General features: G+C 37.2%; 1 protein-coding gene across 2 annotated transcripts in view; it reads right to left on the reverse strand.

Moving 5' to 3' along the window:
• BEND6 (BEN domain containing 6) overlaps positions 1–18,825 on the reverse strand; it is a 47,211-nt gene that overhangs the window by 5,778 nt on the left and 22,608 nt on the right. For both annotated transcript variants that reach the window (XM_032864497.1, XM_032864498.1), the window contains 4 exons: positions 17,113–17,290; positions 4,824–5,044; positions 3,150–3,342; positions 2,240–2,376 (listed from right to left, as the gene is read on the reverse strand). In XM_032864497.1, coding sequence (XP_032720388.1) covers positions 2,249–2,376; positions 3,150–3,342; positions 4,824–5,044; positions 17,113–17,290 — 720 coding nt within the window. In that variant the 3' untranslated portion in view covers positions 2,240–2,248. The remainder of the gene's footprint in view (positions 1–2,239; positions 2,377–3,149; positions 3,343–4,823; positions 5,045–17,112; positions 17,291–18,825) is intronic.

Genomic DNA, 18,825 nt, shown 5'->3' on the forward strand with positions numbered 1-18,825 from the left:
CTTAAGCACTGGGTGGAGGGCATAGTCTACCACAGGGCCTGCTGGTGGGGTTGCTAGGCTTCCTGCATGCATGCCTAGGAATTTGTGGAAGTCTCCATGATTTGTAGTGCATGTTACCTTGCTAATAGTCATGCAGAGAAAGTTATTTTTCCAAAGGATACTTTTTGGTGTGGAGGGAGGAGGGAGAATGATTTGCCTGAGTAAGTGTAGTCATCTTAGGGCTTCCGTTAGATGACCAAAAAGAGAAAAACACAGCAGCATTCCACTAGTTGGGGCTATATGGGACTAATTCATACAGCGTGGCTAAATTAGGTTGGATATGACCCTGTCTTTCCCAGCATATTTTCTCAGTCCTTTTGAGATAATTTGGAATTATCAATACTTCAAATGAAAGATACCTGCCAATTAAGAAAATTTTTCCATTCTAGTGTTTATCTCCACTTCTGATTCTAAATATACACATTTCTATTCCAAGCAACTTGTCCACAAAGTAAGGCTCAGTCCCAGAAAGCAACAGAACATTTTGCGTTCTTAGCAAAAGATTTGTTCCTTTTTTCTATTTGAATTAATGCTGTAGTCAGGTGATTAATAATACTACTACTAGGTTGCAAGTAGAAACAGTACTGATATAAAACCCTTTTAACTTTAATCTCTTCAATGCTCGGCTGACAGATAGAGATGAGTTTTATGCCTACTCTTGGCAGTCTGAGGTATTAAAAAGGCCGAAGTTGGGATATTAAAATACTTTGCAGAGCTCTGAAATATAATAACGTGATCCAAAGGGTAGCCTGATAGAGAAGACCCTTGGAGCTCTGGTTACATGGCATTTAGCAAGGGAACTCGGCTATTATATATCCGGATGACTGGGTAGTCTTATGTCAAAACGAGCTGTTCTAATGGCTCATTTAAGCAATTATCTCCTAACTGGGAAGTTGTGAAATTCACAATCTACTGAAATGTTTAATCACTTGGGGAGAAAAAATACAAAAAATATCAATCATATCTTGTATAAAACTGCAAGTTGGTCTACCAGTATGGGTGAGCCAAGGGAAAGACCCTGCCCTACAGTTGTTATAAGTGGGGTTTTTTTGTTGTTGTTGTTTGTTTGCTTATTTTAGTATTGGTGACCCTCATCAGAACTAGGCTTCGTTATATAGCAAAATTGTAAGCCGCCCTCAAGGGCGTTGGGGGTGGTAGTCAGGAATGGGTAGAAGATAGATGGTGGGAAATAATACATTACCCAAGGCTCTAATCCCATTTAAAACACAGTAAAAACATAAAAACAAATAAGATATTTGAAGGTGGCTAGAGTTAGGCAGAGAACAAATAAATTGAAAGTCAAAGATAAAAGTAAACAAAATGGAAGAAAAACTCTCCTTGTGTATTTACCATATACCTCTATGAATAAAAAAATATTAAAAAACAAAATAATGCATTTTTTCACATATTTTCCATAAAAATAATGGAGAGGAAGGATGAGCACAAGTGAAACAGCCAGCACATTGGGTTGAAGCAAACACAAAATTCCATTGGACAGTTTTGCCTAAGGGCAGGGCCTGACCATAAAGTGTATTTCCTTCAAAACTCCCTAGGAGCAATTCTTTCTCTTAGTATAATAGAAACATGTTGGTAAAAATCCTTATCAAACCAATACAAACTATAACAACTGATATAAAGATTTAAAGAGTGAGAAGCAGGAGGCAGAATGGTGGAGGGGACACCTCAGTATTTCCAGCCAGCAGTTGGTGCCAAAAACAAATGACTGTTTGGAATTTTAAGTTCAGTCCCATTGATGTACTTCAGAGACTTCCCTAGGATCTGTATCTCCCTGTTCTAGAGAAACACTTCCTAAATTATCAAATGTCCCTCTTTTGACTCCTTTCTACCCCCACCCACAAATTAACATGCATTCTGTGAAGAAAAAGCAAAGTTCTTCAGTAAAACACATTTGAAAAACATTACACACTCTATTGCCTTCTTAGAGATTTCTAGAGCACTTGGGCATAAGAGTATAAAATACTCTGAGGAGTTCTGGAAAAGGAAAATCTGTATTTGAACTTAGCATTCCCCCAATTTCAATCCCCTTTCCCGTCCTCACCTCCATCCCCACAAATACCTATTAGCATGTCTGGGGCCACTGACATTCTCTGATAAAATAGTCACAAAATGCTGTTCCAGGGATCAAAGAATTACATCTTCTTGCCACACAGAAAGGATTGTGAAGATTGAGAGGACTTACCAAAAGGTTCTACTTAATGTCCTGAGAGTTCAGATTTTTGCTTAAATTTGGCTTCTTGGTACAGTTGTTTAGCTTTTGCCCTATCATTCTCCTAATTGAAACATCATCTGTGTTGGGAAATAACTGTTTTGTGACTCCTGTAAAAAACAATAACACATGAAAACACTTTTTGAGGCCTTTGCATCTTAAGGTATGAACTGATATAAAACATCAAGCAATCCACAATGTAGTTTTGTCTCCATTTTGCAAAAGCAGCCCAAACACCAATGAGAAATGGAATATTAAAATACAGAGAGCTCAGATTCAGTGATTCCCTGAATTTTTTGACATTTACAAAAAATCATTTGATAGCTAGATGATTATATTTGAGGAGATTAACTTAAAAACCGTAAGTAGGACTAAGGAGGACATGTGTTGTAAGGAGAACCGGGTGTTATACACAACTGATGAATCACTGAACTCTACCTCTGAAATAATAACACACAAGTGTTCATTAATTGAATTTAAATAGAAGAAAATAAAATAAAATTAAAAAACACATAAGTAGGAAATTAATCCCCATTTTTCTAGAATAAAAGATAAGAAATCTAGAGCCAAGATAAGAAAAAGAAAATAAGATCTAAACTCTTTACTGAAATTTTGTTTGAAAGGATTTTGGGATGCATTTTTCTGAAGTTATGAATTTATGAATTCAAAGTTTTCAGTGAAATAAAATTTAGCTTTATTTTAGTAACTGTTTTAATGTAAATTTTTCTATAAAATTTACCATATTTAATAAGAGATTTAGGCTATTTTGAGATTTTTCTTTCATAGAAAAATAAACAACAAAAAGACCATGAAAGAATAACTTAACCTTGAGTGGTAAAATAATTTCAAATTCATGTGACAGTGTAATACAACCATATAATACCTATGATTTCTTGAACTTCATTCTGATTCATAGCTGGTTTTACGGCTTTGTCCCTGGAAGTAGAGGACTTGGCTCCAGTCAGGCTGTGTGTGGCCATGTACTCATTTGTATAAAGTACTTGCATTAAATCATTAATAAACTTCTGAGGCTTGCTCTTGTTACAACGGGCAATCTGCCATTTTTCAATCTTGAACTAAAAAATACAACATAATAGTTGAAACTGGAAAAAGGAAAAGAAAGTTGTATCCGGAGAAATATATTGCTAATTGAGTTAAGACATACCAGAAAACAAAATCAACATTCTTTAAGGGAATGTATTTTGCTTTTAATACATATTCTACATTTCAGGGGTTAGAGTTAAATGTTATCTTTGATATAATTCCCAATAGTTATGATGTATTTGTTCCAGAGTATATCCAAGCTCTTGTCATGTGATCTGGATTGGATGGTTTAAGGATGAGTCCATCCTCAACACCTCCTACTAAGTGTAGTAGGCAGAATAGTGGCCCATTGAAGATATCCATATCCCTGGAACCTGTGAATATGTGACCTTACATGGTTGTGATTAAAGGTAAGTACATTGCGATGGGGAAATTATCCTGGATTATCCAGATGGGCCCAATTTTATCACAGGATCCCTTAAAGAGGGAAGAGGGGGCAGAAGATTGGGTCAGAAATAAGAGGCAGAAGGAGGTCAGATTGGAATTGTGAGAGTGGCTTTGCCTCCATGGCTGGCTTTGAAGGTGGTAGAATGGCCCATAAACCAAAGAATGTAGTTGCCTCTAGAAATTGCCTCTGGAAGTGGGTTGCCTCTATAGTCAGCAAAAAAATGGGAAACTCAGTTCTACAACCACAAGAAACTGAATTCTATAATAACCTAAAGAAGCAGGGAACAGATTTTTCCATAGAGCCTCCAGAAAGGAATGCATCTGCTGACTCCTTTATTTTACCACACTTCCTATCTACAGAACTCTGAGATAATACATTTGTGTTATTACAAATCACTAAGTTTGTGGTCATCTGCGGCATAGCAAAAGGAAACTGACAGACCAATATTCAAATATTCTAAATGTTAGATTGTTAGTATTTAATTATAGCTCTGGAAGGCATATTTTGTAAAGCTGATGCCCAATTCTATTGAAACTCTTGTCGTTTTAGCTTCTGTTTCTGGAAGAGAAATTGGGAAGTAGGAAAAGGTTATATTCTTCCAGCATGCAGAAGCTGAAATTTACCTTTACTCAGTGATATAATTGTATAACCCTCAATGCATAGTTACCCATCACTAAACTAGAATTTTCTGGTTTAATAACCTCATCATTGACTGCAATTTGACTTTAGTTTTCTAAACTGGATACTTGTGAAACAAATATTTTTTTGATTTGTTATTGTTTTATGTAATTGAAATGTTATGGTCATGACCAAAAGTTACCTAAAGTTACCTGATAAAACAGTGATCATTTTGCAGTCTTTTTAAATTTTTATTGTTTTTTATTTTTTAGTAATCTCTACACCCACCATGGGGCTTGAACTCACAAATCCTTGGATCAAAAGTCACATGCCCAAGTCACATGTCCACAGCCCAAGCCAGCCAGGCGTTCCACCATTTTGTAGTCTCATCTTAATTTTTGTATTTACTGTATTCCAGACAAAGATAGGGCAGGCCTTCCAACTGACCTGTTTCTCATCAGTATGATGCTCTTCTTCAGCTTTCAAGGAAATTGGTGAGCTGGAATTAGAGTTAGAATTACTGCACGTTGAGGCAAATGAGTCTGGTGAGGAGTTGTTTGTTGCTCTCCAGAGGGTGGATGCAGATGTGGACATGGTTCCTCCACCCTTAAGCAGGGCTTCTGCCATGCCAACCAATTCTTCAAACTGGGTGACTGCTTGCGGTAACACTAAAATGGCAAGAAAAAGTAACACTTTATGAATACTTTTAATAACAGGGGCATATATTCCTATATTTTTTATTGTGTATACATACATATTATATTGCATATATAGAAATAGGTGGAACAAATTGTTAACATTTACTACTTTTGGAAAATAAACATGGTGAGAAGAGTGGTTGGGAGATATTTACTTTTTATTATTTAATTTAATAATGGCTTAATAATACATAAATTCAAAAACATGTGGTTGTTGCATTTAAGTGTATATGCATCACTTCATAACTAAAATGAATGGTTTAATTTTTTTTTGCTAATTGCTATTGGTATTATTTGAAAGTTTTTAATCTCATTTGGAGACATTGTTGATTCCAGCATCAATCATCTTCCAGATACTCACATCAGGCCAGTTTAAAAGACCATTAAATCAAACCATTTCCACTTAAGGTTATTAAAATAAATTTTCAGTGACCGTTGTGCATGGTTTTCCAGGAAGTCAAATTTCATGAAATTAAGAAAAATTCATTGCCACGATTCAGAACTATGTTTTCACATATTAAGGATGAATTTTGGTAATCAGCTGAATGTTCTCTTTGTTCCTCTTCTTTTCATTTAAGATCTTATTTATTTATTTGACAGAGAGAGACAGCATGAGTAAGGGAGATGGGCAGGGGGAGAGGGAGAAGCAGACTCCCTGCTGAGCAGGAATTCCCAAGACCTGAGCCAGAAGACAGATGCTTAACTGACTGAGCCACCCAGGCACCTTCTTTGTTCCTTTTTGAATGGAAACTCACACATTCAAATGTTCATGTCTCCATGTAAAATGGTCTTCTCTAGTTATGGTTATATCTAATTTGTTTCCTAAGGACACATAACATTTTTTTGGGGGGTGGAAGTCACTTTGAAACCTCCCTGATTCAACTCCTCACTCTACGGTTGAGGGTATTGGCTGCTGGAGAAGTAAAAAGACTGAAACTTTTTTCTTTAGCATATTATTAAGCTACAATCTTTGGACTAATATTTGATTTGAGAGCTAAAATCAGTAGCTAAAGGGAGATGAGTTTGACAAAATGATTTACCCAGTTAATGCATACCAGCAAGATACAGAACATCTCCATCCTCCCTTCCAAGTCAATCCCAGGACTCACTTTAGAGGCAACCATTGATCCAACTTCCTTGGCCAGAGGTAAGTTTTACCTGTTCTAGAATTACATATAAATGGTTTCAAATGGTATATTCTGTTTTTTGGGATTTTATTTATTTATTTATTTATTTATTTATTTATTGGTTTAACTTTTCTTTTGCTCTGCATAATGTTTTGAGATTTGTTCATGTTGTTGTATATATTTGTTATTTATTCCTTTTTATTGCTGACTAATATTTCATTATATGGATACTCAACAATTAAAGTTTCATTTACCTGTTGATGGGTTATTTTCCACTTGAAAACATGACTTTAATGGTTCCCTACTATTCTAAGGTATTGCTATTGTATAATTTATTTAAATGTTCTCTTTTTTTTTCAAAATTTGGCTGCTTCCAATTTTTCTTCTTTCTTTCTTTCTTTGAGAGAGGGAGGGAGAGAGAGCAGAGCAGGGAGGGGCAGAGGGAGGAGGGAGACTGAGAGAGATTTTTTTTTTTTCCCGAGAGAATTTTAAGCAAACTCTGTACTGAGCACAGAGTCCCACTTAGGGTTCCATCCGTAGACCCTGAGATCATAACCTGAGCCAAAACCAAGAGTGGGTCCTTTAACTCACTGTGCCACCCAAACGCCCTGCTTCCAACTTTTCTTTATTACAAACAAAACCCTTGTGAACTGCCTAGCACATACATCTTTGCATGTATCTCTGATAACAAAAATGCTACAAATTCCTGAAAGCACAATAATAGGGTCAAAGGTATAAATGTTTTTTGACCTCAACTAATACTGCCCAATTGCTCTCTAGAAAGATTCTTCCAACATACATGGCTACCAGCAATGTAAGAAGTCAACCATTTTGCTACACCATCAACAACAGGTGTTAGTCATTAACAATAATCTTCACTATTTTGATAAGTTGAAATCTTAGTAAAATTTAATTTGCAATTATTTTATTATTGTGAAGTTAAATACATACTTATTTATTGACTATTCGGGCTTCTGTGAATTAGGTATTAGGCTACAGAATATTAGTAGGTTTTTTTGTTTGTTTGTTTGTTTGTTTGTTTAAGTAATCTCTGCACCCAACGTGGGTCTCGGACTTACGACCTGGAGATCAAGAGTTGCATCGTCCACCAACTGTCAACCAGGTGCCCTTAGTATTTTTTCTATTTTTTCAAAAGATTTTATTTATTATTTGACAGAGAGAAAGACAGCAAGAGAGGGAACGCAAGCAGGGGAAGTGGGAGAGGGAGCAGCAGGCTTCCTACTGAGCAGGGAGCCTGACATGGAACTCGATCTGAGGACTCAGGGATCATGACCTGAGCCAAAGGCAGAGGCTTAACGACTGAGCCACCCAGGCATCCCTATTTTTTCTATTTCTAATAACTTAGACAGTGTTTGTAAAATTCTTATAAGGGTGCATAGTGTGTTAGCTACTCTTATGTATTTCCTTATACATTAAGTATTTTATTTTATTTTTTAAAAGATTTTATTTATTTATTTAACAGACAGAGATTTAAGTAGGCAGAGAGTCAGGCAGAGAGAGAGAGGAGGAAGCAGGCTCCCTGCTGAGCAGAGAGCTCAATGCGGGGCTCAATCCCAGGACCCTGGGATCATGACCTGAGCCAAAAGCAGATGCTTTAACCCACTGAGCCACCCAGGCGCCCTAGGAACCTTTTCTAACTGGCACGTCCATATAGTCTTTGTTAACTGAATTGCTTTCTGCTATGACAAGTTTTTCATTTGGATTTCCTGTTCTAGGCTCCCAAAAAGGCTCATCTCCCACATTTCCTGTGCAAATTCTGGGTTCAGCCATTTCTCCAAGGAACCCTAGCTCCTTTTAGTGGGAAGTGTTATATGACCAAATCCAGGTGCTAAGAGTATTCTTTGCTATTGAGCTCTTGCTTTTAGGCCTATTCAGTGAAGAGTATTAGAAAATATATATTATTAATTTTTAAGGATAAATTTCATCATGTATTTAAACCAGTACTTTCCACTCAAAATTCAGAACATAGGTTTTTTATTTAAATTGTATAGTTATGGTGCACCTGGGTGGCTCAGTGGGTTGAGCCTCTGCCTTCGGCTCGGGGTCCTGGGATCGAGCCCCACATGGGGGGAGGGGTCTTTGCTCAGCGGGGAGCCTGCTTCCCCCTCTCTCTCTGCCTTCCTCTCTGCCTACTTGTGATCTCTCTCTCTGTCAAATAAATAAATAAAATATTTAAAAAAGAAAAAAATTGTATAGTTATGTTTTTTAGTGTGCCACATGGAGTGAAATTAGAACTTAACTTGAACTTGGATCCCCCATCCCCAACACACACTGCAATATCAGTTTCCCCAGAGCCATTTGCTGAATAATTTATCCTTTTCCTGATTAACTTGTAGGACTTGCTACATGAAATGCCAGGCTCATTGCAAATATGAAAATGCAGTGCTCTTTGTTCAAAACTTCTTAATAACCTTAACATGATGACAGTAAAGCCTTTAACTAGTATGTGGGGCCTTTCTAAGAGCAGGGCTCTGACTGCCTTGCTTAGGGCACGATCCATGAAGTTGGGCCTGACGACTTATGATACTGAACAACGTAACAGCAAGGAACTTACATGGCACCTGTTATTGCCAGGTTCTGTTCCGAATGCTTTACATGTCACCCAGGCAAGCACTTTCATTATTTCCAGTTTTGAGATGAGGAAACTGAGGCACAGAGTGGTTGAACAACTTGCACATGGTAACACAGACAGTAGGTGGCAGAGCCAGGATTTGAACCCAAGTGGTTTGGCCCCTCTAAATCTGTACTCTTTACCTCTATGCCATAGCGTTTGTAGGATAGTTTCTGTATCATATATGAGGTTCTGACTGAGGGATCTGCATTCTGTTCCAAATCACCATTGCTGATCTTGCACTAGTAACTTTTATTTTTAAAAGATTTTATTTATTTATTTGACAGACAGAGATCACAAGCAGGCAGAGAGGCAGCCTGAGAGAGAGGGGGAAGCAGGCTCTCCACTGAGCAGAAAGCTTGTCTCGGGGCTTGATCCCAGGACCCCGAGATCATGACCTGAGCTGAAGGCAGAGGCTCAACCCACTGAGCCACCCAGGTGCCCCATAGTAACTTATTTTTAATCATTTGAAATTTATATGATTTATGTTGACAGGTTATACCCTCATATTCTTTTTTCAGAAGATTCCTAATTGATTTTGCCTATTTTTTCAGGTTAGCTTTATAATAATTATTGTCAAATTTCCAAAAACAAAACAAAACAAAAATCATTAGTATTTTTATTGGAATCCCACTGAAAGTATTAGTTATTTGGGGATGAATTGGCATCTTCTCCTTTCATCAATGAATGTGACAAGTCTCTCCATTAATTTATATTTCTTCACTGAGTTTTTTATATTTCTTCATTGACCACATACATGTCTTATTTAAGTTACTAGAAGCTATTTTATAATTGTTTGTAATTAATGTGACTGGATTCCTTTTTGTTTTCCCTAAGAAAATAACTGGAAATTTCTGTACTATAAAGAAATTACTGATTTAAAAAAATAGTAGCTGCTAGATTTGGGGCATGTATTATATACTATTCTTTTATCAGTTTTGAAATAAAATAAGACTTATAATGAATAACAGTAGTCTTCTGCCCTATCACTCACCACTCTTGATTACCGCTCTTAGAGATCACCAATCCTAAATCATTTAACTATTTCTTTTGGTACTTACCTTCATACTCTTAAATAATAATGTGCATATACAACTATTTATTGATTTTTCAGATCTATATAATTATTTACTGATTTCCTATTTTTTTTTTAAAAGTAAGTTCTACATGCAACGTGGGGCTTGAACTCACCACTCTGAGATCAAGAGTGACATTCTCTATGACTGAGCAAGTTAGGCACCCCTGCTTAATGATTTTCAACTATGTAATATGGCAATATTGTTCTCTTTCAACTCCTCTCCCAGCCACGCAGAAATACACATACCTGCTACTCACACGCAAACATACACACACTCTTCTCATCTTCCCAGAATAGTGGTAACACAATTGTTCAATAAATATTGTGCTTTCATTATTATAGTGATGTAAACATTATTCACAATTCCTTTTCTTTAAAACATGATTTCCCCCCCTAGAGTTAATAATTACCTTATTATTATTGTTTTTTACACTATTTCTCTCACCCTAAACTTCTATATATCTCTAAACTTCCTATCAGAGGTGTAAAATCTGTTTATATATTTGGATATATCATGTCAAATGCCAATTTCATATATTTCTTGGAGCTGTCTCCTCTGGAGTCGTCCATATTCCTCCACAGTCTGGGCTAGCTGCTTCTAGGCAACTGTATACTTTTCATCTTGGAGTTTCCCTTCACTATCCTTCAATGACTCCTCCTTGTCTCTCTCCTGAATTGGACCACCTATTCCCTGGATGTCATGTTTTTATTTTTCTAGATTTACTCCTCATTTGGGAGGAGTTTTTCCTCCATTAGCCTTTGAAAAAGAAATCATAGGAAGTACATTAGTGAGATGTTGTATGAAAGTATTACCAGCCCTAACACTTGGTTGATAATTTCACTCAGGTATAGAAGTTTAGATTTACATTCCCTTCATAATTTAGAAGGCGTTGCTTATTTATCTTGGAACTTCCAGTGTTGCTGGTGAAAAGTCCAAAAACATTCTGATTCCCAATCCTTAGCATGGGGCGTATTTACTTCCTCTGAAAGCTTTTGAATCTTCCCTTTACTTCTGCTATTCTGAAATTTCACAATGTTATGACTTGGACAAGTCTTTTTGCTTTTGGTGTTATCTTTCAATGTAAAAAATTGTGTCCTTCAATTCTAGAAATTTATGGTATTAATTTTAAATAACTTCTCCTTCTTCTCTCTTGTATCTTTTAGGATCTCTTGTCTTTGGTCATTTAACTTCTGGGACTAATTCTTTATTTTGCCTAATCTCTTCTATTTTCCTTTTCTGGGTCTTCTTACTCTAATATCTACAAGATTTTCTTAACTTTACTTCCAGACATTTTATTGAATTTCTAGGTTTCTCCCCCTTGTTCTTTGGATATTCCTCTCTTAAACTAACCCTGTTCTTGTTTTGTGCAAATTTCTACCGCTCCCTGAATTGTCTCTGTTCCCTCTGATCTTATTATTCTCTTTGTTCATTTTGATTTGTGTTCCATGTTAGAGGATTTCCTTAAATAAGCACCCTCCCTCAGCTTGGCTCGGTGTCCCTGAGTTCATAGCTTTGGTTCAACCTCTTCTGAGAGAAAACCTCCATCTTCTACTGTGGTGAAGGGTGGTAGTTGCAGGCTACATAGGGAGAATGTGACTTTGTGGTCCCAAAAGGTCTTTATGTAGGTCTTTCAATGACTCCAGTTTTCATACTACCAGCACTATCATAATCCCTTTCACAGGTACAAATCCTAAACCATTTATAGTTCTCTGGTGTGATTTAGCTTCTTTCTTTTTAATTTCTCTACCTCTACCCACTCCGCACCCCCATCCCAGACACTGAGTTTTCAGATTCTTACAGTTAGTCAGTTACTACTCATTCATCTGCTTTTCAGTATCTAAAATTTTACTGGCATCTTTTATCTGCTGTGGTCTTCTCTACAGTTTCCCTGACCTTGTGCTTTTATGCATTTTATTTTTAGAAGGGTTTCAGAAGAGAAGGGAGAGTCACACACATTTCACTTAAGCATTATGTCATACTTAAAGAAACCGGGGCAAAACTTAACTATTTTTGATTCTTTACTGAAATCTCATTTTTTACGAGAGTTGAATTTTCAGTTGATGCTTTCTTTTTCCTAGGTATACATTCATTCTCTAAAAATAATGACAACTTAATACCTTCCATAAAACAGATATATCACCTATTTCCTTTTATATCTTATAGTGTTGGTCAGTTGTGGTCCACAAGACATGTTTCAAATGCTTAAAACATACATGTATAGCGGACACACATTTGCTATTCTGAATGTCTAAAATGGCATATATATTCTACCATTTTTCCTCAGTAGGTTTTATAAACTGAAAAAGAGCCCTGATTCTTAGTTCAAAATGTTATTAAGAGCATTACTGAGCAAAATATAAATAACCCTTCTGCATTCTTTTCTCAGACCCTTTCTTATTTGGATTATACATAAAATTTCAGCTCTCTGTTATCTTCCTACTTCCCAACTGTAGCTTCACAAGGAGGCCTCCTCTGATCTTGTTATTTAGGACTGTATTTAAGATTGTGTATTTTTTTAAAAGATTTTATTTATTTATTTGACAGACAGAGATCACAAGTACGCAGAGAGGCAGGCAAAGAGAGAGGAAGGGAATCAGACTCCTGCTGAGCAGAGAGCCCAGTGCAGGGCTTGATCCCAGGACCCTGAGATCATTACCTGAGCCGAAGGCAGAGGCTTTAACCCACTGAGCCACCCAGGTGCCCCTAAGATTGTGTTTTTATGCTCTCCCTCAAATCCCAATCTTCTTTTACCTTCCTTATTTTTTACATGCTACTATCAGCTCACATTTTATATAATTTATTCAATTATTAATTATTGTGGCTTTTGATTGTCTTGTCCCACTAGAATGTAGGTTCCATGAGAGCAAGGATCTTTGTTTTATTTGCTGGACTTTCCTAGGTACTTAGAACAGTGGCTAATATATAGGAGGACTTTATAAATATTACCGAATGAGTAAACGCATGATGAGTACCACAGCAGCAGTGGGCAGTTCCTGTTGCCTGAAGTCCAGCCAATAGCTAACTCTACAACTTGGTTTCTGGAGGTACACTTGTGTGTGTGTGTGTGTGTGTGTATGAAGGGGGTAGACAATATTAAATATATAATAGATTATATAGAGATTTGTAAGTGCCAAAGAGGAAATGAAGCAGGGGAAGATAAAAAACGTTGCAGAGAGAGAGGCTGAAATTTTACATTGAGGAAGGAGTTTAGGGAAAAGATGAATTTAGAATAAGGTCTTGAAGTGAGTAAGTGGATATCTGGGGGAAGAACATTCCAGCTTGAGGAAATGACCAGTACAAAGACACTAAAGTAAGAACATGTCTGATGTCTTCAAAGAAAACACAAGTGGTTCAGTGTGGCTGGATCACAGAGAAGGAGGGGAAAGTAGTAGAAAATAAGACCAAGAGAGGTAAGTAGAAGGGAAATAGCCAGAATTCATAAGGACTTAAGATCATAAAAATGATTTCTGTTTTCCCCTGAGTGAGGAGGAAATATACTTAAGGGTTCTGAAGAAAGAAGTGACATGAACTGATTTTGTTTAACAGGATTATTCTTGCAACTGTGCTGAGAATAGACTAGAGAAAAGCAAGATCAAAAATAGTGACACCAGCTAGGAGCCACCATAATAATCGATGTGTGAGATAATGGTGGCTTGGACTGGAGTGACAGTAGTAGGGGTGGTAAAAAGGATTGTATCCCAAAAATGTTTTGAAAGTGAAATCAGTAAGATTTGTCAATGGACTGAGTGTATGATGTAAAAGAAATATAGAAATTGGTTTTTCATTTGAGAAATTGGAACAATGAAGTTAGCATTAACCAAGATGAGGAAGAAAGACAAAAACAGGTCAGGAGTGTGGTTTGCGCATGTTAGTCTGAGATACCTGTCAGTTATGTCATGTACACAGTTGGACAATGAGTTTGGGTTAAAGGGTGAAGTCCAGGCTGGAGAATCGTAGCTTATGGATGGATTTTAACATCATGTAATTAGATATGATCACCTATGAAGTGAGTGTACATAGAAAGAAAAGAACTTCAAGGTCTGAGCTTGGGGCATCATCAAATACTTAGAGAGTAAGATGATAAAATAAATCAGCCATATGGACTTAGATAGAAAGATCAGCAGTGTAAGAGGAAAACTGGTAAATGTGGTGTTCTAAAAGCTAAATGAGGAAACTTCCAGAAAAGGAAAGATAGCCAAATGTCTCAAATGCTGGTCACAGAGCAATTAGATGATCATCAAGAAATGGCTTTTGAGGAGAACCTGGGGGGCTCACTTGGCTAAGCATCTGCCTTGGGCTCAGGTCATGATCTCAGGGTCTTGGGATCGAGCCCCGCATTGAGTTCTCTGTTTCTCCCTCTTACTCTCCTTCTGTGCTGTCTCTCTCTCTCTCTCTCTCAAAAAAAAAAAAAAAATGGTTTTTGAGATTAGCAATATGGAATGTTATGGGTTAAATTTGTCCCCTCAAAAAAGATAAATTGGAGTCCTAACCCCTAGTACCTCAGAGTGCAAAGTTATTTGGAAATAGAGTCTTTATACATGTAATCAAATTTAACTGAGGTCATTAAGGTGGGCCCTGATCCAGTATGATTGGTGTCCTTATAAGAATGGGGAAGTTTAGACATGGTGAGAGATAAGCATATGGGGAGAACACCACAGGAAGACTGGAACTACATGGCCTCAAGTCAAGGAACAACCAGAAGCTGGGAGAGAGGGCTTCCCTGGTGCCTTTAGCGGGAGTGTGATCCTGCTGACACCTTAATTTTGGAATCCTAGCCTCCAGAAGCACAGTTCTGTTGTTTAAATTATGCAATTTGTGGTACTTTGTTACCAGTAAACTTATATATGGGAGTTATTAGTGAACAAGAGAAAGAAGTTACAATAGAACAATAAGGAACTAATTGAAGTGGATCCAGAGAGGGTAGAAGGGGAAAAATTGAACACAGTGTGTAGCATCAGATCATTTAGGAAGTTTTTCCTATAAAGGAGAGGAGAGAAATAGGGTGGAAGGTGGAGAAGCAAATAGCTTGGAAGGGGTTTTGTTTTGTTTTTAAAATAATGGTAAGTCCGGTGCTAAGGGGAATGATTCATTAGAGAAGGAAAATTTTATCTTGTGTTGGAGAGCCAGGAGAAGCTCTGGAGCTACGTCCTTAGGTGAAAGAGGATGGCATCCGATGCATAGGTGGAGATACTGTTTTTGGCTAGACAAGAGAGTAGGTCATCATGAGTGACAGGAGAGAGTGAAGTATAAGGCATAGGTGCAGGGATAGGGCATTTGGCTGGTTCAGTTGGTAGAGCATGCAATTCTTCATCTTGAGGTAGTAAGTTCAAGCCCTAAGTTTGGCATAGAACTTACTTAAAAAACAAAAATACAAAAAAATAAAGCATGGGTGCAGGGAGATGACAGTCTATTTCATATCCTTCAATTTCTCAATGAAGTCAGAAGCAAAGTCATCAACTGAGAGCGAGGATATGGGAGGAGGTGTGAGAAGTTGGCAGAGAGAAAAAATGAAATGGCAACTGAGAGTGTGGGAGGGAGAAGAAGCTTGTCATAGTGATTCTTTTCACATACTATTGAAACTCATTTGCTACTCACACTTAGAATTTTCTCATCTAAATGTATAACAAAAATTGGTGTAATAATTTTCTTTTGGGGCTTCTATGTATCAGGTTCTGGTGTTGATAAAAGCAGAGACAGTAACAATAATAAATACCATTACTGAACACCTGTCGTGTGCTTTGGGTGAAGCATTTCTTCCAATGTTCTCTTCTAATCATCACAGCAGCAAGGACATGATAGGTTATCCCCGCCACCCACCCCCCCACCATTTTGTAAATGAGAGGATTGAAGTTGGAGCTGGGGGCCCAGTAAAGTGACATGGCACCAGTTGTATAGCCAGTAAGCAGAGCTGGGATTCAAACCAAGGCCTGTAACTCAAAAATCAATACTTTTAACCAGCAATTTATACTAACTTTGTAAACTAGCTTTTCATCTTACTCTAAGTCCTGGAATAGATTATATGAAAATGAGAATGATCTGTTGTTTGAAATCACAAAAACCTCACCAGAAAAAAAAAAAAGCAAAACATTGGTTATAAAAATTCAATATTTAAAGTAGAAAAAAATAAAGACATAATGGTTTGGTGTTGGAATAAATAATTTTTAGCTGTAACTGCTTCTACTTAAAACTATGAAGTCTTCACTGTAATATATATTTTTAGGAAAGCATATGAGTCATTACCACAAAATGAAAATCTAGCTCATCACCATGTTCTATCTGTTTCCTATCAGTTCTGCCTCCATAATTATGTAGAACTGTCCTCTTTACTTCCATAACCATTGCCTTGGGCTAGGCTGCCATCATGTTAGTCTGGATGACTGCAATACTGTTGGAGAGTGGCCCTTCCCTGATTTCGTTCTTGTGTTATTTGTACTCATTTGTACATAGCAGCCAGAGGGATTTATTTTCAAAATGGTCTGTGTATTTACTGTTTTACAACAGAATGCTGCCCAACACAAGACATGATTGCCAAATATTCAGCAGCACAAAATAGTGCATGATGCTTAACTGCAAATGGAAAACATAATTTTTGAAAAATAAACACTTAAATACAATATAGGATCCTAAAAAAGACATTATACCAAGTGGTTTTTAATTTGCATAAATTGATCTTTCTCCTTTATTAGTCTTCAGTGGAATGTGACTATTTTCCCAGACTACTTTTCCCAACTCCAAAACTATACTTCAATGTACAGGATCTTTATTTCCAGTGGTTCTATAATGTATCATAAGAGGTCCCATTTTCTAGCACCTTCCCTAGCAGAGGGGAATAAGATAAGCACATTATGAACACGATAACTTATTTGTTTTGTCTTACTAATCTTTTCTCTCTGGGGCCTACCACAGTGAGTAACAGCTATTAAATGCTCAATGAATAGCCATTGAATGTTATTAAATGAGTACAACATTTGATATTTTGTAGGAATAATCTAAAATTCCCTAAGCCATAAACTAAGGGCTTAAAGATGAGTGCTTCTGTGTTAAATTATATAATCATAGATTTTCTTAAAATGTGATTTTTGATTTTTTTTCTCTAAGGCACTGATTTGGTTTTTCACTCTTGACAGCTGATTTGCAATAATTTTCATTCATCATATATTTTTCCTTTTATCTAAAAATATCAATTTTATCAAAGTTTACCTTGAAGCATGACCAAAGACTGTCGAAGTCGGCTGTTTTCTTTCCGGGTGTTTGTTAGTTTTTGTTTCAGACTTTTTATTTTCATGCACAATTCCTCCTTTGACAGTTCTGCTAAAGGCTCTTCATCTTCACTGGAGCTCTCACCAGGCAGAAAAGCATTTCCTGAATATGGGTCTCTCTAAAATACAAAGCAGGTACAACAAAAGAAGGTTCAAAGTGACTTTAATGGTTTATCCCATGTTCTATATGCTGAAGGGACTTAATCAGACCTACAAATCCCTCATCTCCCAGGCATTTCTTGCTCCAGAGGAAGGGTTGTTCTACCTAGTGAACTAGCCTCAGTTTTGTCTACCCCCCTGCAGGGGAGCTCAGAAAAGGGAAGACATCAAAGTTTCATGCACACATCTGTCACATAGCAGAAATCAGGATTCTGTCTAACTTCAGTGAAGAATATAAAGTAGAAAAATAGTATAACAGAGAAGAATCAACCAGACAGCTATTCAGATCTTTGTAACTCATCTCCACCCTCCATTTCTCCCCTAACTTTTCACTCACAGACTCTCTGTTGAGACTGAGAAATTTGGGGGCTTATTGCATCAGAGAAAAGAGAGAGAAGATTCACTTAGGACAAAGCATTCCTGCTTTCCTTTTAGTTTTAGAAGTAATTTTTAAGGTCAGTAGTAAGACAATAGTCTGAAAATATATGTACTTGGGTTGCAAAACCCAGGCTGGATTGATACAGGAAAGGATTTATTCAAATTACTAATCTTGTGTATCTATCTATCTATCTATATGGAAAAATTGGAGTATAGAATGGAATTTATAAAGAGCCAAAAGGCTGGAGTATAAAGGTTTTTAATTTTTATTTTATTTATTTATTTAAAAATATTTTATTTATTCATTTGAGAGAGAGGGAGCTCCACTGTGGTGGGGGAGGGACAAAGGGAAAGGGAGAAGCAGACTCCCTGCTGAGCAGGGATCCCAATCTGGGACTTGATTCCAGGACCTGGAGATCAAGACCCAAGCCAAAGGCAGACGCTTAACTGACTGAACCACTCAGTCGGTCCTGGAGTATAAATAAACTTTAGAGTAGAAGAGATAAAGGTATGACATAATGTTTAATGTTGCACAGGAAGGAAAGAGACATTCTGGTGCCAGGAGAAGCCTGGGAAAAAAGGAGCTGGGATGGCAGGAAATCAGATTCAAGTGTCTTTGCTCTTCTTGATCCCACTGTTTGGGGGGAGGGGAGATGGGTCACAAGAGTAAGGGTATATGATAGACATATCCAGATAAATGAGGAGCAATCCTAGAATAACAGGGTTGGCTCCTGCTCCTCAGTTTATTAAAAACTCTGTAAAGAGGGACACCTGGGTGACTCAGTTGGTTAAGTGTCTGCCTTGAGCTCAGGTCATGATCCCAGGGTCCTGGGATCAAGTACCACATTGGGCTCCTTGCTCAGTAGGGAGCCTGCTTCTCCCTTTGCCTGCTACTCCCCCTGCTGGTGCTTGCTCTCTTTCTCTCTCTTTGACAAATAAATAAGTAAAATCTTTAAAAAAACAAAACAAAACAACTCCCTAAAGAGTCCCCATGTCCATCATTAACACCAGGGTAACATGGTGCCTCTCTGGATCATAAATTAGAAATGGCCAAAATTAGTATCTAGACAGCTGGATAAGAGGCTCTCCAGTTAGACTCTCCAGAGTTCTTGAAAAG

The sequence above is a fragment of the Lontra canadensis genome, unplaced genomic scaffold, assembly GCF_010015895.1.
Source record: "Lontra canadensis isolate GAN:19392208 unplaced genomic scaffold, GSC_riverotter_1.0 scaffold27, whole genome shotgun sequence".
NCBI classification, from domain to species: domain Eukaryota; kingdom Metazoa; phylum Chordata; class Mammalia; order Carnivora; family Mustelidae; genus Lontra; species Lontra canadensis.